The following is a 23,121-nucleotide window of genomic DNA, read 5'->3' as shown; positions in this document are numbered from 1 at the left end:
CCCTGTGGTACCTTATAGACTATCAGATTTATTGGAGCATAAGCTTTCCGGGGCAAAGACCTACTTCGTCAGATGCATGCATGGTCTTTGCCCCCGAAAGCTTATGCTCCAATAAATCTGTTAGTCTATAAGGTGCCATAGGACTCCTCGTCACTTTTGCAGATTGACTAACATGGCTACCCCTCTGATATTATGGCCTTGTTCTGACACATCCACTTCATATTTTGTATTACTCCAAACCATGCAGGTAGTTTTCAGAGGAGAAAAGCGACCTGTGTGGGTTTGTTATGAAGTGAAATTATTCTGTCCTTAAATATGTTACAAAGGTGTTATGTTAAAGATTGTTAAAATGAGAAGGGAGACAAATTATTCTCCTTAGCTTCTGATGATAGGACAAGTAGCTTAAATTCTAGCAAGGGACGACATTAGGAAAAACTACATAAAAGTTAGGTGATTAAGCACTGGAATAAATTGCCTAGGAAGGTGGTGGAATCTTCATCATTGGAGACTTTTAGAGCAGGTTAGACTAACACCTATTAGAGGTGGTCTAGATGGTACTTGGTCCTACAATGAGTGCAGACGACTGGACTTGATTACCTGTTGAGATTCCTTTTAGTCCTGTGATTCTATGATTCTGTGTTTCTCATCATGCGTGGGGATAACTAAGTCAGATTTTAAAGCTGGTTTCTTTTTACATTTGGGCTTAACTAGTGAACTTTTGTTCTGAACACGAATTAACGCTGCACATACAAGACATAGACTGATGCTGCTGTGTATAGAGAATGATATAAAATGTACCACTTGTTTGCTATAGAACACAACTGCTAACTAGAGCAGCATCTTCCATGGTGATGAGACTATATTATGATGATAAAGGACCATTAAAAGCACCCTGCTTATTTTTTCCAGAGTGAGGAATCAGGATCCATAATGGAGAACGGAGCTGGATTCTCTTCTGATGAAGAAGGGGAGCCAAGTTCAAAGACTCCAGCTGAAGATGTGATTGTTTCTTGGCCTCAGAATCGGCAAGTGGAGGAACCAAGAAAAGAGAAAAAAGGTAGAAAGAGTAAGCGGGAAAAGAAAGGAGAAGCAGCACACTTGTTTCCCTTTGAGAAGTTGTGACTATAACAGACTGCTTAATCCTTTATGTTCAGTTTCTTAATGCAAGGGCAAAGTTAGTTTTAAAGAAACCATCTTGTAAATAATTTCAGAGCTAGGAAATGTTTTTCTACTAGTCACCTGTTTCGGTCTGACTGTGTCATAAATGTAAATAGAGCAGATATGGAATTAGATAAAAATACATTGCAACAGCAGCTTACCAGACGGTGTGCTTTTAGCTCTCCAGTGTATATGCATTTCTGGTGGTGAGAGGTGGACATGCTGTGGTATAATCACAAGCCTTTCTCTCAATCCAGCATTAAGAATTCTATAAAGGTGAAACTGGATTCATTTTCTTATTTCTTTTAGATTCATGGGTAACTGTTTATCCTTTTTATCTGTGGACTTTTGAGGAACAGATTTATAGCTATATCTTCTGAGAAAGGTGACCCTGTTGCAGCTGTTCTTCCTCTGACAAGTATTGTCACCCCTCCAATAAGCCTATTTCTGCATCTCCTTCTCCTAGGTCTTATTTACTGACAAACAGAAGAATGTGTAGCTGCTACTTAGGAGACAATGCTGTACTCTATCATTGGCCTGGAGAAAACTTGCTATAGGTAGCTAATCCATATTTTAAATCAGTGATGGAATAAACTTTTATTCCAATTTGCAGTCCACCACAAAGCTAGAAATACAAAGAAACAGGCAATACCTCATAGCTTGGCTGAACCCTAACATTTGACTTTTTACTTTTCTGTCCTTGATTTTTTTTCCTTTTATCAATCCTTTCTAGAGAGAGAAAAGTCTTCAAATAATTGGGGCCCTGTTATGTTGCATTTTTCAAGGATTCTTTTTATCACCACCACCTTAGTTAAAATAACTTTTCACAGTGGTCAATGTCTGCACATGGCATAGGTTGGATAATGAAAGCAGACAAGGAACTTTCAGTTGGGAGCAGAATTTGCAAAAGCACCATTTCCAAAAGTAAAAATCATTGGACACTGTTGAGATGGTTATCCATTGCCTATAGCAAGTTTTATTTCATTAGTGAGACAGTACTGGGTTTGTATTCTAAACACTGTAAAGGAACACTTAAATCCATGCAAACTGTTTATGGGTTTTTTTTAAAATGGAAAATGTACTTGATCTAGGCTGCAATTATATTTTCAAAACTTTTAGTTGGGCCTAACTTCACTTAAATTTCTCTTAAGAAAATTCCTAGTCACGGAGGGAATATTATAAGCCTGATGCTTCCTTGCCTTTTGCCATGGGCTCAAACTCACTGTAATTCTAGTAGAAAGATTAAAAATGCAAGGAAAAGTTTTAGTACTTATGTATATTTAGAAAAAAATTTATACTTATTTTTTGGAAAAAATAAAGTGTTTACAAAGGTCAGTCTTGTGCATGATATGTTATTACTATGGGTCATTGTTTTGTGTATTTAAGTGTATTTCCTGTGAACAACTAAAGAGGAAAAATCATTGACCTCAGGCAGGGTAGTGATTACTCGTGTTGTAGCAGTAGCATTGCCAATCCTAACTGTTCAATGCATGAATGGCTTGAAATTTTTTTTTAATTGACTTTGGGATTCTTTATATTCTGCTCTTTGAGCTTTCTGGAGTCATACCAACTTTTTTAAAACATGGAGTAGAAACTTTAAACAACAGTGAGATTCTCAGGTAGTTACTTGACTACAGCAGAGCCTTCAAGAAAAACCTCTATGTAATGCAAGATTTGACAGCATTGCAACAATTCCCAGAGGGCCCCTTCAAGCTGTGGGTTCGCTTGTGCTACATGCTGGGCAAGTTACATATGAGGACATGGTTATACCGTGAGCCATTTTCAGTATATGGGCCAAACCCAACTCACTGAAATTAGTGAGTTTCTGAACTGAAATGACAGCTGTGCATAAATGGAAGAGGACTCTAGAATCAATTACATGGTCAACCAACATCTTAAATGATCTAACACAGCTCTATGCAGATGATCTGTATCACAGGGGGAGGTTCCTATTCCGTACAACCAGCATAAGAGAAATATTACTGCAGTTACTAGACATTTTAGTTGCTTATGCACTGAAAATATCACTTCTGACTATGCTGCTTAGAAAGGAAATGCACTCCATTACATGAAGGGAGTTTTGCTTTACATCATGAATATGTACAAATTAAGCTATTGGGGATACTCTTAATTGTTCTGACTGTACTAAGAATCTCATTTCAGTGGAACAAGAACCATCACTATGTACAATGCTTTTCAAAGGGTTGTGGTGCAGATAGGGCTGTGGCTGAAGTTAACTAAGGAAATGTATGCTAAGGTTTAAGCAACTTACCCACTGCCTTCAGGATTCTATGGCAAGCTAGGAAATAACTGTCTGCAAATTCAAGTGCTCTTTAAAGCATTCAATCATGTTGCCTCTAGAGCAGGTGGGGAACCTAAGGCCCAAAGGCCAGATGCAGCCCCCAGCTTGCCTGGATCTGGTCCCCAAAGCTCAGAGCTTCCCCCCAGCATTAGGAAGCCCATGCTACTGCTCTAAAATCTACTAGCCTTGAACCCCCAAGCTCTGGTTTGCAAGGGAAATGTGGGTTAATAGCCCCTGACCTAAAAAAGGTTCCCCACCCTGCTCTAAAAATCTATAAAGTACCTTACCCTGGCTACTAGTAATTCAGGTAATATGAACATGCTTCCTGGTAGATTGAGAAACAGTTGAATGCACATTTTTCAAGAAAACACTTGCTTTTCTCACCATAGTTTTAGTAATGAGCTAGTTTAGGTGCTGTAAGTTGTATGTCTCTCTATTTAACATGTCTCTAGGAGAGTTCAGACCATCTTTAGCATCAAAATCCAAACACACACACCTCATGTGAGAAACTTTTAATATACACAAGTTCAGCACTTCCATAGAAAACTTTCATATCTCCATTGTACAATAGCTGAATGATAGCTGGGGTCTGTTTGAAAAGTACCAGTTCCCCAAAAACACAATTTGATGCACAAATTATGTAGCAAAACACTTCATAAATCTTTTAATTGACAATTTGCATGTCCAGGCAACATGACCAAAAGCCTGATCCCACTGACCATTGGGGCAGAATAGGGTCCTAGAGCCTTGAAAACGAACTGCTAATGGCTGAACACCCACAGGAATAAAAATGTTGCCTGACACTGATTATTGTTCATTCAAGTAGCAGCATCTGCCCCATGTTACATTTTATAAGCCATTATATTTTGTGCAAAAAGAATTGGAGGAAATGTAGATTACAAGACGACAATAACCAGGTCAACAATCAAGACATTAACAACTGCATAGAAAATTGCCCCATCATTAAAGCCTTGGAATCTCATCTTGTATTCATCATTTAAATGGTCCTTGGCCTGTTATATTACTAATGCTAATACACCTGGTACCTACAAGTAACTGATTTTAAAATCCCATGTTTTGATTCCTTAGATGAGGACTATACCTTCTTCATGCCTCAGCTTTGGTGTACTTTCTCCTTTTTAACACTAAGATCCTGAGCAAGCGAAGCTCCATCATCCATTAAATATATTCAAGTATAATAGTGTAACAAGGGAAAGGATGTTTTCTTCAAGTTCTTAACTGGACTTCAAGGGATAAGATTTTGAAAACTCAGCCTTCTCCATATCGTGGTCAGTGAGCTACCACATTGCTGCTTTGTGCACGGACAGAGGTTTTCTTAAACATCCAAAGTGGAAGCACAGAAAAAGGCAGGCTGAAAGACTCTTAAGGTGCAAATATTTTTTAAATGATTTAATTTCACTTAAGGTATTAAGTATGAGGCAGTTGCAAACACTGCAGTAGACTGTTTAAATCCAAGCACTACAGATTGAGTGCATAAGAAACCAACTGAGAATTTTTCATTAGCCAAACTAAGTGAAATTAATAAAATGAGGAAACACTAATATTTTCATTTAACTACAGTTTACACTTGTTTTATAGACTACATCAGTTCTTAGTTTCAATATGTTAAGATTACACCTTTAAGCAAGTGGAATTTGAAATCAGTTTAAGTTTTAGAAAACAAGGTAGACATGCTAGCAATTCTGGGTGTCCAAATGAAACCGCTTCAAGGGTTCTGATTCTGAGTAAGTGAAGTCTCATCTCTTGCAGCATCCCCTTTAAAAGGCTGAGCAGCCAAAAATCACTAATTACTTTTGAAAAACCATATATATATTACCTGATTTTCTAACTACCAAAAACAAATGTCTAGCACAGCTTTCACTCACATGCAAGTAGCATTTTGTCTATAAACACTTCAAAACATTGTCAACATTAAGTATATTCCTCTGTGTACATAAGACAATAAAGGAAGTAGTTACATGAGATTGTGTGCCTGCCAATCTGCTAGATATTGCACATCACAGATTGCATAAGGAAATCTGTTCTTGTTCCCCTGTAGATAGCATACACCATTACTGTTTTAATAATTAAAGATTGGCAAATAGTTGTAAGTAACAAATGTATCCTGTAAATACACAGAATATCACTCACCCCAAAATGCAGCCTCTACAGTTACATTTTCCCATTGAGGTGTAATAAGCATACAAAAAATGCATCTTGGTTTCCTACTAAACTCTGATGCAGGGAGTCAAAATTCTGAACTGTGATGTGCCTTACATATAATAGCTTGATACATGATAAATGCATTTAGGATTCAAAGGATTTAAAAACAAAGTCCAAGTGCAAGGAAAAAAGGAATTCTTCCACCTTCACTGATGCTTCTTTGGTGGAACCCAGGATCTTGCAATCACAATAGGAACCGCAGACAGCAGCCCAATCAGGAGAGCCCAGAGGGGGCGGTAAAAGAACCAGCCCACAGAAATAGTTAGCAGGGATAGTGAGGTGGCTATACAAAAAGCAAAAGCTTTAAGTCCAATATTAACCAGATCTCGAACAACAGGAAACCAATCCACTGTGGTTGGGAAGAAGAATTAAACAGAAAATGAAACATCTGAGAATATGTACAGCTGTAAGATTTTATACTGCTAAAAATGTGTGGTTGAAGTCCCCATTCAACATCTCTGGGAGGCAGTTAAGTGTCATTTCCTGCCCACCCCTCCTTTAGATGGGTAAAGTCAAGCTAAGAAGTTCAATACCTTTTCCAAGATATAACGGCAATTATATGGGAGAGCCGGGAATTGAATCCAAAAGACTCTTAATGGCCAAGCATGTCCTATAGGTACAAGGCTGCCCTTCTGCTTATGTATAAAATACATAGGCTAGATGCGTATGAAAGCGTCACCAGAGGCAAGACTACGTATAACTGTTCACATTTCACTGTGAACTGGAAATTGCATAAAACATCTCTAAAGAATCTTAAGTATCGTGACTGTTTCTCCCAAAATACAGGACAGATGATATTTCAGACCAAGAGATAGCTCTGGAATTTAAGCAAGTTTAAGGTAAAAAAAAAAAAAACAACACCTCCTTTGCCAAGTTTCTTCTTGTAACATTTGCCTTAATCTAAAATAAATGCTATTCAAGGACCATCTTTTGTTCAGTGTTTGTACAGTGCCTAGCACAATAGTGGACTGGGACTCAAGGCATTACTGCAATACATCATAATTCAGATTTTAGTACATGGCAGTTGTGTATTTGGAAACAAACAGCAGGTCTGAAAAGGCTGCAGGGGGAAGTTTTTAAAAAACCTGCCCCACTAGTGGTATCAGTCTCAGTTAGCATCTAGTGTAGATTAGATGAGAAAACTATGAATTGTGGCCTAATCCAAGTTTCAGATTACATGGGTTCAAGCCTCAAAATTCTAATCCAGATTTCATACATACACATGGCACATGTTTGGATTAGGGATGTAAATGACTAGGCAACTACCTGATACACATATGCTTATCGGGCACTCAAGCAGTGACTCGACTAGTCACTTCCCCCTCTCCCCCGTCACCTCAGAGAGAGAGGCAGCAAGGGGGGTGGAGCAGGAGCTAGTGCTGGGGGGAGCTGTTTTAAAAAGCCAGTTACCACCACCCCCAACACCATCTCCACATGGGACAGGGGAGGTAGAGATTCTGTGCCTCTCCCTTTGAAATGTACAAGAGCCATGGGCAGCTCCTGTACATTTCAAAGGAAGAGGCGCAGCAGTCGACCCTACCTGAGCAGGGAGTGCTTTGGTCCCCCTTGCGCAGCACCTCTGCCTTTGAAACGTGCAAGAGCAGCAGAATAGCAAGCACCCCACTCTTATCGACTAATCGATGGAAATTTAACATCCCTCGTGTGGATCTGGGATTTTGGTTCTGATTTTTATTGATTTAAAGGCCAACACCAAAATTCAGATACAGATTTAAATTCTGCACCCCCAAAGAGTCATTTTTGTGTTTTGGTCATTTTGTCATTAGAATTCAGTGTTTTGAGTCAGGTCCCATCTCCAAACAAAGCTCTGTTTTTATTAACAGACTTACCCAAAGTGTAAAGGATTCTGGTCATAAGGTTGATGCCTACAAACATAGCCAGCCAGCCAGCTGCACGGAGACCCCAGGTCTTCATGGTGTTACTCTCATGCTCTTTTTGAAACACCTCCTGAAACTCAAACACTGTTATACATTGCCCATTTCTCAGTTTCTTAGACTCAAATCCTGCTGTTTCTCAACTTTATGAATAAATACATCACAGCTGATTGTGCTTGTAAGTATTAATGGTTTCCCAAGAGATATACAGCCATTTGCAATACTATCTTGGCCACAAAGTCTGGCTCCCGCTCTCCCACTCTCCCTCCCCCTTTAACAGCAGCCTTACATGTTACAGCAGTAGCCAAAGGGCATCTTTGTTGGTTCACTATTTTCTGTCACGTCTTGTGATTAAAGGTGGGGACACACTTGAAAAAGTGTTCAATTGTTGCTGATGAACTCAAATTGGGAGCATCCATTTCACTAGCAAGGAAGAATCAGCTTTACTAGTTTTTACAAAAGTGTAAATTTAATTCAAGATTGCTGTCATTCTCCCTCCTTATCCAAATCTATACACTAAAATCAGCAACCTTCTTTAGGATTAGGGAATACTGTCGATCTGAACAACAAATTTGGCATGATTCGTAAAACAAGACACTGCTTACTTAGTAAACAATTTTAGAAAAGCAGATTTTCAGAACCATATGTACTACTTTAATGAATTATGGTCACACATGTTTTAGATGCTCTGCAATGAATTATAAAGGTGTTTTCTATTAGTAAAATACCTCCTGGAAAATGCTTGTATCATGTTTGGGCCAATTTCTACATTCAATTACTCTTCACCATGTCTTTATTGCTGCTGTGTCTCCATTTCTGCTGAAGTAAAAATATTAAGATTCACATCTTACAACAAATGAGGTTTTTTCTTCAAGTCCTTGTTCACGTCGATTCCAATCAGGTGTGTACAGTTGCCAGAAAGTTTAGCCCTCAGCAGCTCCAGTTGGTTTGGCAATAGAGCTGCTCGGAGCGGTGCCTTTCATGGTGCTCAATATATGACCCTGCCAGCCCAACCTCTCTCCTTCAGTTCCTGCTTACCGCCTGTGAGAGTTGTCAGAAGTGAGTGACTAGCTTCGAAGTTCTCCTCACCTTTCCTAGATTTACAGTTTATCTCCACAGCTGTAGCTGGTTTAGTTCTCTTAGCTGTAGTTCTGTGAGGAGTGGGGGTTTCCCTTCCACCTCAACTTTTCTCCTTTAAGTTCCCAGGACTCAAGCCCTGCAATAAGTCCATGCCAATGGGCAACTCCCACAACTCTTGTTTAAAAGTGTCTGAGGAAGGATCACACCAAACCGATAGAAGCAAGATTTGTAAGGGTTTTTGACTCAGGACTCAAAAGAAGCAAGACTTCAGGTCCACTCAGCAATGCTTTAACTCCCAGCTGCATCTCCAGGACAGAGCTTAGGAGTCACCTGATTGGAATGGACGTGAACAATCACTTAAAGAAAAAACTGTTACTCATCTGCCCATAACTTCTGTTCTTCTAGATGTTTTGTTCACGTCCAATTCCAATATCCATTGTGGAGCAGTCAACAAAAGAGAACCGAAGGAGGGATCAGGCCAGCAAGATCATATGCCGAATGCCATAAAGGTGCCACTCTGGGCGGGGCTCCACAGCCAACCTGATGGAGGCTGCTGAGGGAAAATCTTTCCGGCAGCTCTGCATGCAACATGCACACACCTGAATAGAATGCACGTGAACACATCTCGAAGAACAACAGTTGAGATCAGGTGAGTAACAATTTATTATCCTCTCTTTCCAGCCCAGCCTGAAGCAAGAGTGTGGTTTACCTACTGCTGGGAACTCAAGTCTTTGGCATCAAGGATTTTTTGCAAGGCACAAGACAATCACTAATGGAAACAACCTGCCAGGAGAGTAAGTGAATCACCAAACTCCTGGAACATGCAGGATTTAATGGAACACAGTTAGGCTTTGTCTACACTGGCAGCTTCTTGTGCAAGAACAAGAAAACATCCACACTGCCATGTGCGAGCTGTGCTTTTGGTCAAGAGCTTCCATGGCAGTGTGGACACTATCTGGCACAAGGAAGCTATGATGGCCATTTTAGCCATAGGGCTTTCTTGCGCAAGAAATCCCTGCTGAGCGTCCACACTGCCCTCTTGCACAAGAGCTCCTGCGCAAGAGAGCTTACACCTATTAAAAAAAGAGCATAGCTCTTGCGCAAGGAGCCCTCTTACCACGCCGTACTGTAAATTTACTTGCGCAAGAGCAGGCGGGCAGTGTGGACGCTCTGCAGATTCTTGAACAAGAACAGCCGTACTTGCGCAAGAAGCCGCGAGCGTAGACGTAGCCTGCGTTAGTTGCCTGAGGGTTTCCGCCAAGCTGTATTATTTTAAACCTCCCAGTCTCTTAAAAGGGATGGATTTGGGGAGGGATAGGATTACAAGCTTTAATTTAAAAAGACTAACTTTGTAAAATATATCACCATTAGAAAGCATTTGGGTGATCATAAAACAAAACTGGCAAACAATGGAGGGCGAAGGGGCGAGTGGGCAAAAGAATGCCATTTTACAGTAGTGTTGGTCACAGGACATGAGAAACAAGGTGGGTGAAGCATCTCTCGTCCAATACAAGATACCACTGTACACACAGCCTCATTTACAGGAGAAGTAAGCAGTAGCAGAAGGAAGATATTTGGTGTGGTAACTTTAGCCACAAATCATACTTTAATGAGCAGGAATGAAACAGCCAAACTGGGTAATTCTGACAGGATAAGAGTATACAGGGTTTGCATTCTTCTGAGGCAGAGCCAAGGTTAGGCATATGCAAAACCAGGGTAGAGAAATGAGAGAGGTCAACACAGGCTCACAACTATCTTTTGCCCTCCAGCAGAGAGATTATAGGCAGGAGAGGCAATAATCAGATCAGATTTCCCTTGTCCAGCAGCAGAGTGGTAAATTACCACCTAAACTTACCTCAGCAAATGAAATGCAAAGAAGCAGCGAAGACAGAGGAAATTCATTATCTCCTCCAGTTTCAATCCTAGCTATTTCCAATAGTTTACTCATGCTGTGGATTAACTTACCTCAGCAGACAGATCGCCAGGATAAAGAATCTGCAGGCTGTCTCCAGACTTGGTTTGGTACAAAACCAACTGGTCCCCTCGCTGACGGGCAATCACAGTCACCTTAAAGGAGGCAGAGGAACCAATCAAAGTGCTTTAGTTATTACAGCACAAGGGCCATAAGAGGCTAATTCCTAGAGAACCTAAAGATTTACCATGTCTGCTGGGCCCAGGTGGGATTTGTCTCCGCTCAGACCAGCATAGAAGAATGAAACACGAAGATCTCCCACCTGGAAATGGGGAAATCATCCCTAGTTAATAGAGATTTACTTCAACAAAAATTCTCATTGAAGTCACCCTAAATGGGAACATCCTGGGAGTACGCTGTGCCATAAAGCTTTGCAGCAGCATATGAGTCAACTGGGTATGATTCCTGGGGTGTAATTCTGCCAGGCTGGGTTGGCAGAAAGGGAGGGCTGCAGATATAGCAAAGCTCATGTCCTGAAGAAGAACAAGCTCTATGCCACTTTCTCCTCTGGCTGATTTAGGAATGGCAAGGATGGGCCACCAAACAGAGAGTCACAGCTAGCTCTCCTCAGCTGCAGGGAGTGCTAGCTAGTAGTGACCTGGCTCACTCATTCTTACATTTAGTACACTTGCACTCAGCAAACCTAATTGAGACGGATCAGTAAGTCAACAATGAAACCCACCTATGTGAAAAGAGCAGTTGCCCTGCTCCTGTTTCTTTCCATTTAAAAGTGTCTTCTTAGCCTATTAGTCTAACATGCAGGAAGAAGATACTCAAGAAGAGAAACAGAAGGGTGAGTGGATCAGAAGCTCCTTTCCTACACAGAAATTAATCACTCTTCCAATAGCCCTGCAGCCACAGTTAAGTTGGCAAGGTGCTCAACACTACGACTTCCATTTATTTCACTGGAAAATGAAAGTGGTGTGCAACTTGCAAAACAAAACTCTACTTTTTCTTCAGTAAACCGATTTTAGTTGCTGCCTTGATGGTCTTTTTGCAAGGCCCCTTCATCTTACTTCTGGACGCCCGGGATTCTCGCTGTGATAAAAGTAATCTCCTCTTCGAGTAATGTCAGCATGTGGATCCTCCAGTTTCGACAAGCTCATCTGCTTAAAACTGTCAATTTTTTCAATAAGACCTAAGCAAAATAAAGACCCAAACGTAGGTCTTAGGTGACACATTGACTTCAGGATTCATTTTGTTAGCATTAGATAGCCATTTAAAAATTTGCTATCCCAAGAGATAATGACCCAAAAGCCATCCCCACTGCAACTCCAGTGAGCTTAACAGTGTAATACCAGGGATGTATCTGAACCAGCGTGTGTTTGTTATAAGAAGTAAAACACAGCCCCTTACCTTTTGAAAGAAAGAAACTTCCCACCTGGACATCAGGGGCAATTGCAGTGAAAGATTCCACAGCCATGGCACTTGGAGAAAGAAATAATTGCAGTATAAATACCAGTACTATGAACACACTGTTGATCAACAATACACAAGAACATAAACTACTGTACCCATGCTGATAGAGACAAACCCCTGAGAGAGTACCAGGGAGTGAAATAGCTGCCATGATATAAAGATAAATACATTGTTAGGTGTTCAATAATAGGGCTATTAATAGTGTAAGATCAGAAGACGCCATTATGATCATCTGGTCTAATTTCTGCACAACACAGATTAGAGAATTCTACCATGTGATTTTTCACATCAAGCTCATAACTTCTAGTTGAGCTAGAGCATCTCTTCTAGAAAATCATTTAAAACGTCACATGATGAAGTGTCCATCAGATCCCTAAGTAACATGGTCCAAGCGTTAATTACCATCATGGTTAAAAAAAAATACATCTTATTTCTAAGACTGAATTTGCCTAGTGTTAGTTACCAGCCACTGGTTCTTGCTATGTTTTTGTGTCTGGTAAATTAACAAACTATTTTGTTGTAGGGTCACGGATGTTGCAGGTCAAGATTTACTGTTGTGATGTCCTGACAGGTCTCTGGCTCCATCGATAACCAGAAGGCTGCTTGCATGTATGCTCAATGATGTGTGCTGTGTTGACTTACACAATTAGTCACGACCACAGACCCCTAAAGACCACAAATCACATAAGGGTCAAAGGTGCCCGACCAGGTTTATTGTTAAGTGAAATACAGTAATACCTGTATTTAGACACTACCTCAGGGCTACTCAATTTCAGAAGCCCTAGGGGCCACAATGACACTCACAGCACATGCTGAGGGCTGCAACTTAAGTGTGTTTGCATATACATGCAAATATATGTAAATAGCTTCTCTCTCACTGACAAGCATGAATACAAATAAGGCAAGACTATACAACACACAGGCCCCATTTAAGTCAGTTCTGCTGATATTAATAAAATGCAATAGTTACCCAATTTCCACACATATGACAGCACTTTTAATGAGCAGTGTTAGTCCAGGAATTTAACTACTAAAACACATATCAATAGAAGACCATTATATTGATTTGCCATTGTGGAGCATGTTCCCAGTGAGGCCATGTTCAAAGGATCCCACCTACAGGTCACGTGTTAAGCCCCACAAAAACCCAAATTGCACCGCAGGCCACAAACAAGTGGACCACGGGCCGCATACAGCCCACAGGCCACTTGTTGAGTCGCCCTGCTCTACCGAACCATTTTGTAACAAAGGACACAGCTCAACCTGTGGGAAACCCCACTGCCCTCCCACCCTGGCTGGACAAAGACTGTTCCTTAAGACACCACTTTATATACAGATACAAACAAGTTTCACATCACTCCTGACTTGTCAGGTTGCCACCCTCAGACACTACTTAGATACCACCCATCAGCCTGTATCTCATGGTTTGATTAGATCATCTCTATCCATTCTGCTCTCATGTTAGACCCTTTCCTGAAGCTGGGTCTGTATCTGTATCTGTGGGGAGTATGGTTATCAAGGTTTTTTTTAATGACCTGGTTTTATCATCCTTTTGGAATGTGCTTTCAACATATGACCAGTACCAGTTACTGGTCTACACCTGGGCCCATTACCAATTAGTGTTTTGCACACTCAGCCCTGTTTGTGCCAAGTTCTGAGAGCAGGGGCCTGCCTCTTACTCACAGCTAAGCTTTACTTTATGTTAGCCAAGTGTCGTCCATTGTTAGCTGGGCCTTAGACCTCAAACCAAGCCTGTGGTACTACACCTTTATCAGAAATCTTTCCAAGTTGGTACTAAGCCAGGATCAAGTCATACTAGTAGCTGAAGCCCCAGCAGTTGTGCAAACACATATGGTTAACTTTACTAGCATAAATAGTTCTACTGATTGCTTTTCTACCATGAGTTAACAACAAGCATAAGTATTTGAAGGATCAAAGCCCAAGATACATAGAGAGAACACCCTACAAAAGAATAAATTCAAAGGCCATATTCTCTCTCTCCAAACTGTTTCTTAAAATTTGACAATCTGCTAATGAATCAATAACACACTCTGACACATTTAGAACTGATTTGCAAGGCACACATTCTCATCAGAAAGGCATGAACTGTAAATTTTAGTGTTCATATCAGTGAGTTTGAGCCAGGTATGTATTAATTTACAAGGGCATTCACAGCATATGGCTTGCACCATTTAATTCCTTGCTGCTACATATTTTATTGTTGTTCTTGTGGCAGCGGTAGAAGCAGAATGTGATTTTTTTCAGATAATTTTCATGATAGATCTGGTTAGAAAACGTCAATACAAATAGAGGAAAAGTAACATCTAACAGTCCCTCCGTCCTGCCATGTGTTGTGACCAGCTCTGAGTTATCTGCATTGTTCAGGGTGCCAGTTAGAAATATATTAAATATATATAAAATAAAATTCTCCTTGCAGAAGAATGCTTCAGTTTATGTGACATTCATGTAAGTCCAAACCTTCAAACCAGAGATGTACAATTTCTGGAAAACCCCAAATGCTCTTTTTCCCACCTGTCTTTATAGACTTTCTTATTTGCATGACAACTCTTTACCACTTTGCACCACTTGAAGATGCTCAGATACTATTACCATAGTGTTAGAAGCATGTGAACCAGGACCCCATGGTGCTTGGCACTATACAAACAACTCAAAAAGAAGGTCTATGCTCCAAGGATCTTAAAAGAATAACCCAAAAGTTAATAACTCAGTAAGTCAAAATGTGGCAGCAGAGAGTAACTAAAAATAAATTATGCCTAGAGTGATTGACACAAACAAATCTGTGATCTGGCATATGCACTGGTAAAAGATGCATGCACTATTGCATCTGGCATGACAATCACATGGTATGTCGTTCTATAATCCATCAGTGAAGATAGTTATTAGCTATAATATAAATAATTTAATCTTGGCTCCACAGTTGATTCACTTTGTGTCCCTGGGCAAATCCCCTCCTCTGCCCAGTCTGTACCTCAGTTTTCCCACATATAAAATAGCAATAATTTTCCACCTACCTCACGGAGTGTGTCAGGATCTGTCAGTTAGCATGCATATCAAATTCAGGATAGAATTACCTGGGGTTTTTATGGCCAATCTCTCGATCAAAATTTCTGCTGTTAACAACTTCTGATTTCCATTCAGTGTCTAAGGAAAATATGAGCAAAGTTGGGGAGAGAAGTCAAAAATACTAAAATCCAAGAATGTTCCGCTTAAACGCCACAAAGGGCGGTGGCAAGTTTTAGGCAAGATGCTGTCAACTTGCAGTAACATTCTTTTCACCAAGATGTATACTTAACAAGGTGCCACATACACACCTGCAATTCAGGATGATTTTATATAGGAATGGAAGGATTTAAGGAAAGAATACCCAATGTGAAACCCTGGCTCCACTGAAGCCAATGAGATTTCTGACACTGAGTTTTGTGGAGCCAGGAGGATTCTCCCCCTGGATCCCATCACTGGAAGATTTCTGGCTGGCTGAGAAAGAGATAGCAGTTCTGCTAGAACAAGCTGGTTCTGTGTGGTGATACAGCAAGCAAAGAGGGATAGAGGCCCCACTAGAACACAATGTTATGCTACTGCCTTCACCACAAAGAATACAAAGCATCTTCTTGAGAGTCTCAGACCTGGCTCTGGCAACTTCCTTCTTACTCCTGAAGTGTTATAATCTCATCTCTCTTTTTGTGCAGTTCAATCTGCTAAATAAGGAAAACTCCCTATGTTTCCATGCAAAGACAAAGTAAGGAATCCATATTAAAAGCTGAACCTGTGTGCTGGCATAGAATTCTTTCATGTTCTGACAGCTATTGGCTGGAACACATCAGTCCAGTCTATGTGAGCTCCCTTCTAATGTAGGGCAACTCCTTTAGCTTGCAGCTACTAGTTCTGGTCCTGATATATCTCCTGATCACGGAGCACTGTATTCCAACAGGCCAATGGTATTTTTTAGACGTCATGCACATGGATTGGTACACACCCACATTACATACCCATTTGCTTGAATCAGAGACAAATAAGGTTCAGAAACTAATCTCCTGAGATGTGATGACTCAGAGGCAGAGTATGTGTTTTCTACTCACAATAAGAGAAAACTAATCCTCTCTACTACCTCTGCCAGAGAAGCATTTGGCAAAAACTGTAAGGCATATCCAAAAGGTAGACGCACTCAAGATACTGGGTGTTTCTATTGGCTGATACTAGTGTCTTAGGGGAGGGAGGGAGGGAGGAGAGGGAGAGGGAGTGGGAATGTGTACAAAAATATACACAGTATGAAGTACACACAGCACTCCTCCCCCAGTCACCCACTCAAACTATCCAAGGCTGAAGACAACTTTGGGATGGCTAGGTTATTTGTGATCAGGGTCCCGGTTCAGTCCCCATCTCTATCTGATAGAAAAATGTCTCTACCATTTGCTAAGGGAGCAGGGAATTAATCTGTTCCTGTTCCTCCAAACCCCTTTCCTTTCTTTCAAGCAGGGCATTATAGGACTTAATTTTTAAATCAGCATGAAAATTTCATTTTGAATTCAAAGGGGGAGAAGTGTTTTTGTACTGTGAATTGATCAACTTACTATACGAATATCTTGTTTCTTTCTTAACTTCACCATTCTCCTCATATTCTCTGTAGGAGAAAATGCAGAGGATGAAGATCAAGACAGGGCCCACTACATAGATAAAACTTTCAGGAAGCCAATCGGAAACTAACCACTAGCCAAAATTATCTTTATAATGATGTGAATGTTTTCCTAAACAACAGATGATCAACATCAAGGTCATGTTGACCACACCATGCCCTTCCCTTATAGCTAACTGGAAGGGAGGAGTCCATTAGATTAGTGGGGGGCGCCTGCCCCAATAGAGGAGAGACTGAGAACTGCTGCCCTAAACCAAGGACTCCTATTACCATGAGCATCATTTTAGGTACAGTTATCTTATGGCAGGGTGTGGAGTACACACTAGGGATGTGAAGGTTTAACCAGTTAACTGGTAAGCCTCACCATTAACAGGTGAGGCTTACTGGTTAAGGTTAACCTGTGTGTCTGAAGCAGCTTTCTGACTAATTCAGAGGCAGCAGCACTGGGGTGAGGGAGTTCCCCAGAAGCTTAAAAGCCGGCTACCCATATATACCAACTCTCACCAGCCTGCCCACCTGCATAGCAGAGGCAGCAACACTGGGAGGAGTGTGTATGCATGTAACTGTGCATGTTAAACGATGAACCTAGTTCACGTGTACACGGTTACTTTCACATCCTTATTCAATACACTGCAGCTAGACCTTGCACTTAAAATTAAGACATCAGGAGCAAATGCTTAGAAATTATGGGCTTGATCCTGCAAAATAATCAATGCAGGGCAAAGTCCTAAGCAAAACAGAGCCAAAGAGATCCCTGGATTTCAGCAAGGTTCCACAGGGGTACACTCTCATTGATCAGTCTGTACGATCCTTAGTGCCACTTTTAAATTGATTTCTATACTTTTTACAAAAGTGTATTCAACTGTTTTAGTAAGTTATTAAAAGTTAAGCATATATGGCTTCTATTGTCATTGTCTTCAACAAATAAATGTTCCAGAAGCTTATGAAATTAAATCAGAAAACAGAACATTAAAGTCACAGCAGTAGCTTAGATTTCAAAAGGTCTGATATTAGCTTATTGGTGGAGTTGGGGGAGGAATATTTCACATACTGGTGGAGATTGGATTCTTTTATACTCTAATACTGCAATGGTGTCTACCTGTACAAAGTTCATTATAGGACTGAGGCTATAACCACCAAAACAAAATTAAATGTAGGAAAAAATAAATAAAATCTCTGTAAAAACTCAAGGGTTCTGTGGTCATCATGTTACAAAATAAATTTTTAAAGGTTACAGAAAAAGTTAATCACCCAGCACATTTTCCATAAATTGCAATTGGATTCTGGTAAGAAGTCAAAATAATGAGCCTATGACTTACTTGGAGTCTTCATATTCTACCCACTGGTACATTTCCACCTGACGTTTCAGTTTGACAGCCCGGATGGAAAGCCCATAGCTGGGATCAAACAAGGGCTATTAAAATATAAATAGAATACAAATCAGTCTAAAAAGTGCATCTCCCTCAGATAAATCCAAACTGCACCTTTTCATTGATTCCAGCAGAGCAGATACTTGTTAATCTATCTTAGAGAAACCTCACTTCATTGTGATAAAAAACAAAAAGGGTTTAATGTAAGATTTTTCCCTTAAAAACATTCCAAGTTAAAAAGTAAGAAGAAAAATGTCCCTGGTGACATACAGCAAGACTGAGGATGGAATAAAAGTGTAAGAATGCATCAGCACAGTTATTTCTACTGCATAACTTTTCATCTGAAGATCTTGAAGAATTTCATGCACGTTAAGCTTTCCAAAATCACATGTGACAAAAACCTATCTCCATTTTGTTAATGAGATATATTTAGCATGGTCAAAAGTGTGAAATTCCATGAAGTCACAGAGACATCTCAGTGATGGATAGGATGTATAAACCTTAAAAGACAGGGTATACACCACTCTATCTGCTTACAGGTGAACTCAAACTGAAGAATCTGAGAAAGTTAAGTAATTGGCTCACACTTCTGGCCACTATTGCATCACACGCTCTCTTGCAAAAAAAATTAACTATGAAGAGCATCACTATCTCTCGAACACGCAGAAGATGTACAGCTTCAGCACTTGGTGTCTTCACAAATGCACAGCTGGATTCCAAACATACACCATAAGAAAGGGGAGGAACATTTTTGGATGGAAGATTTACAGCCCACAATAATATTTTATATCAAGCGTGTACAGTTTCAATTTGCCAGTGAAGAGTTTTCCCTCCTTTTAGTTCATGCATTATTTTCAAACCAACTATTGTTTAATTACCTTTGATGTTTTAAGGGCACCTGACAAGTGCACTAGTTTTCCCTCATTCTGTTGAGACATGCTGAAAATATTGTCAAGAGAGACTACAAGAGAAAGCCCCTCATCGAGGGAAGTGGCTGTCTTCAAGGCTCGTCCCTGTAGTCAATTAAAAAAGAGACAAAACAAAATTTAAAAAAAAAAAAAACCCACACATGTGGAGGTACCAACAGTGCCACTTTGTTAGTTTAATACCAGATGGGGCACAGCTTCCATGAAGTGCTAGTAGGTTATATGCAATAGGCAAAACCTAAGAACACATCTGCACTTCCCATCTGTCACAATTTTATGTCCGATACTTTAGAGAGTAGTACTTATTTGTGAAATTAAGAACACTGACCTTAATGGATCTACTCATGTGCACAGGGATTATCCCACAATCTCTTACTCGTGGGAGTAATCAGGCTAGCAAAAACAGGTGGCACGCTTAAAAAAAACCACACCACTCGCATAGGTAGTTCTACTGAAGCAAATAGAACTAGAGATGTGAACATGTATGTGTTTACACAATTAATCCTAACAGTTACATACACAGCCCTCCCTCTCCCCCCACCACTACTGCCTCCATATCAGAGGTGGAGGGAAAGGGGCAAGGGAGCCAGCTTTTAAGACAACTCCCCTTGTGTACCAGCTTCCAGGGAGCTGCCTCCTCCCCTGCATTGCTGCCTCCCAGAGGCAACAGCATGAGGTGAGGGGGAGGTAAGTACCAGTTCCCATGGAGCTGACTGCCTTCCTGCACTTTTGCCTCTGATATAGAGGGTGGGGGGGGAAAGAGGGGCAGGTGAGAAATGGTGTTTCCAGGGAAACCAGCTTAAAAGCCAGCTTCCTATGAGCACCAGCTCCCACCTACCCCACTCCCATGTAAACATGTAACTGCTGTAAATGTCAGTTACACGTTTACAAAAATAAACACTTAACATCCCTAAGTAGGTAGAACTGCTCCTGATTCATACCAGCATGAGAGTGCAATACATGTAATAATCACGCTGACTTTAATGGACGTTACAGGCACATCGAAGTTGCAGGCTAAGCCCCTGAAATTATTCCTTCACACTTTGTATCTTACCTGTTGTTTTTGAGTAACTGCACTGAGGTGGCACCATTGTGAACTTGTTCCACTGTCTGACTGTTCTGATTTAGTCTAACAATTTTCCCCCTTATCTTCAGATTGTAGGACAAGAAACAATCTCCTAAACCTGTGAACCGTTTCCTTCTTTCATCTAAATAGCAATGGTCAGAAAACTGATGAAAATCTGAAATTAAATTTCACAAAATTCTGCTCCCACCCCAAATGTTCCAACCAGCTTTAACTAGAAATACCACCAGGATAACAGATTACAGCCTCAATCCCACAAACTCTTATGCATGCACTTAACTTTACTATTACAAGTAGTTCTGTAGATTTTAATGGGACTCTTCAAAGTAGTAACGTTGAGAACATACATGTTTGCAGGATCAGGACCCAAGATCATCCTAGGAATGAACTAAAAGAGACAGTTTGACCTAATGCATTAAATAACTTTAAGATAATTTATCTGCCTTGCAATATACCAAGAGAATGAGGATGCAATGACAGTGTAAAAACCTCTGCTCATTGATAAGCTGTTTTCTGAGACCAGTGAAACAAGTCAGCCAGACAACCTATGATTCCCATATTCAATAGTGATTCATTCTGTGTTTCAGCTCCATCCTTATTACAACTGTCTCTGCTGTGCAGCAAGAAGCAGAATTTACAGACACAAATGAGGTGCACTAGCACATAAGACGCATGCAAGTCCATACAAACACTTCCAATCACCAGAGGGGTAGACGTGTTAGTCTGAATCTGCAAAAACAACGAGAAGTCCTGTGGCACCTTATAGACCAACAGATTGATTGGAGCATAAGCTTTCATGGCAAAGACCCACTTCATCAGATGCATGTAGTGGAAATTCCAGAGGCAGGTATAAATATACAGGCAAAAGACAAAAGTTCCAATCAAGAGTAAGGTTAGAGATAAAGAGGTCAATTCAGTCAGGGAGGATGAGGCCCCCTTTTTGCAGCTGATGTGGAGGTGTGATCACCAAGGGAGGAGAAACTGCTTTTGTAGCTGGCTAGCCATTCAGTCTTTGTTTAATCCTAAACTTCTAATCACATTTTTCAACTGCTGTTAACCCATTTTTCTCACCACTTCCCAATCAATCCACTCCACTGCCAATGGATCTCATCTTATTCAGATATATCCTATCAGTACTCTCCACTCAGTTCTAGATGAAACCTGGAATAGGTTCAGCAACATGATGATACAAATATTTAGGAAGAAGACTTTTATCTTGAAGAGCACTGAACTTTGGGCATAAAGGCGAACATACACTTGAAAAGAAATTCAAAGGTTAATAGAAATTCAAAGGTTAATAGTGTTTCACTTACCTCATTGGTAAAAAGAAGGTAAAAAGAGAGACAAAATGCTGAGAGCCCAATTAGCATCCCTCCAGAAGTTTCACTGAGTCGCTCCAGAAACCCTGGCTTGGGCTCACTTGTGATTTTAACATGTTCTTTCTTGCCACTTATGTCAGAGAACTGGTAAAGAAAAAAGCAAACATGAAATAACTTCGTAGCTCAGGCAGAAATTGCTCTGCCACTCATCAGGGCCCACTGTTAAAAAGTTACGTCTCCTGAATTGAAGCAAACCGGATCTCTCTCCCAGTTAAACATGTCTCATCTCACTTTTATTGCTTATAATTATTTATACAAAAAACCCAACTGTAAATGAACTGAGGTTTACTGGATGAGATAATTTACACTGTAATAGTCCAGCATATTTTTTAAACTTTCCAGAGATATGCTTTGCTAGGTTTCTCATTTTGTGTCAATATCCTATATTTGGTCTTTGGCAGGCTAAATTATATTTCTGGTACCCCTACCATATAAAAATGGAGCACTTTACTGTGATATTTTATAGTCCTATGAAATAATTGACAACATTTTTCAAAAAATAAAGTGCTATGTCTCCCTTATGAAGCATCCTGGGCAATAAATGGCTTTGGCTGATTGGATATAAACCAGTGGTTCTTAACCTTACTGCAGCCTGCACCCCTTTGCTTCTTAAAATGTTCTTGCACCCCCTATTAAAAATCGTTGAAGTAGGTCAGTTTTAAACCTAAGATTCATCATACAAATCTGGCATGTCTCGCTCCCCCAGAAAAGGCGTCTCGCACCCCCAGTGGGTGCGTGCACTCCAGCTTAAGAACCATTGATATAAACAAACATTACTGTAGTGCTGTCTTGCGACTGAAAGCGAGATACTATTGAAGTGGAAAACGCAGTAGGTGCTTATTTTGGCGGCGGGGAATAACAAGAAACAGTCTTGGAATTGCCTTGGGGAGCTAAACAAGATTTACAGAGCTGGGTTTTTTTTAGAAAATAAGAAGGGAGTGACCATCTCCCACCCCTTTCTGTTCCAATCTGGGCATTGGCTCCAGACAATGTTTATACCCTACATGCAACTGCCCCTTAAGAGCCACACGGGCTTCCCGGAGCCTCAGGAGGCATCTACCCGGGTGAGAGCCAACACGGGAGAGGGAGCAGGCGAGGAGCGCCCTGCCCGGGAGGGAGAAGCAAGCAGCGGGCAGGGGCGATCCGGGAGCGGGGTCGCAGCGCTGCAGGACGGTAGCAGGCTGGGTGCGGGGCTCTCACACTTACATGCCCGGACATGTTCAGCCGCAGCCAGGCTAAGGCAGCAGGTACAAACCCCGAGCGTAGCCGCTAGAAAGTTGCCGCCCAAAGGCCACGCTGTTGCACTGAACACCCTGGCCCAGAGCAGCAACTCCCCAGGGCGAGGCATGCTGGGAAATGTAGTTTCTGGTTTTGTCTCTGTGGGAGCATGCCGGGAAATGTAGTTTCCCAGCTTGCCCGCTGTGGGGCATGCTGGGAAATGTAGTTCGCGCCGCTGCCCTAGCGAATCCGAGCTCTGACAGCCGCTCGCTCTCTTCAGGACGCGACGAAGGACTGTTTCCGAAGGAAGCGCGGCAAAACGCAAAGCACGCTGGGATAGGCAGAAAGGTGACCCCTAAAGCTCCCGCTCTCTGCGGCTCCTCGCGCTGGGCGGCGACCGGTAGAGGGACCCCGCTTCCCAGCCATCCGGGTCTTGAGTGCGGCTCT

The 23,121-nt window shown here is 41.1% G+C and overlaps 2 protein-coding genes across 8 annotated transcripts in view; one reads left to right on the top strand and one right to left on the bottom strand.

Annotated features, from left to right (window-relative positions):
- XPC (XPC complex subunit, DNA damage recognition and repair factor) overlaps window positions 1–17,867 on the top strand; it is a 37,057-nt gene extending 19,190 nt beyond the window's left edge. The window contains exons 16-19 of one of the 7 annotated variants that reach the window (XM_025188764.3): window positions 910–1,057; window positions 9,061–9,164; window positions 9,337–9,449; window positions 16,692–17,867. In XM_025188764.3, coding sequence (XP_025044549.3) covers window positions 910–1,057; window positions 9,061–9,164; window positions 9,337–9,449; window positions 16,692–16,710 — 384 coding nt within the window. In that variant the 3' untranslated portion in view covers window positions 16,711–17,867. Of the gene's footprint in view, window positions 1–909; window positions 2,494–9,060; window positions 9,165–9,336; window positions 9,451–11,587; window positions 11,603–12,569; window positions 15,146–16,691 lie in introns of those variants that run through there. The other 6 variants (XM_025188763.3, XM_025188766.3, XM_025188767.3 and 3 more) reach the window with 6 other exon arrangements.
- On the bottom strand, window positions 3,958–23,021 carry TMEM43 (transmembrane protein 43). Its single transcript, XM_006131270.5, has 12 exons — window positions 22,663–23,021; window positions 21,391–21,540; window positions 18,946–19,080; window positions 18,017–18,111; window positions 16,636–16,685; window positions 15,139–15,208; window positions 11,984–12,054; window positions 11,644–11,765; window positions 10,815–10,889; window positions 10,621–10,722; window positions 7,531–7,648; window positions 3,958–6,032 (listed from the first exon to the last, which is right to left on the bottom strand). The coding sequence occupies exons 1-12, from the start codon at window positions 22,672–22,674 to the stop codon at window positions 5,830–5,832; spliced, it is 1,203 nt and encodes a 400-aa protein (XP_006131332.3). The 5' UTR covers window positions 22,675–23,021; the 3' UTR covers window positions 3,958–5,829.
- Window positions 23,022–23,121: the final 100 nt, after the last annotated feature.

The sequence above is a fragment of the Pelodiscus sinensis genome, chromosome 11 (genome assembly GCF_052426305.1).
Source record: "Pelodiscus sinensis isolate ZL-2025 chromosome 11, ASM5242630v1, whole genome shotgun sequence".
NCBI classification, from domain to species: Eukaryota; Metazoa; Chordata; order Testudines; family Trionychidae; genus Pelodiscus; species Pelodiscus sinensis.
This window is presented reverse-complemented; position numbering and strand designations above follow the sequence as displayed.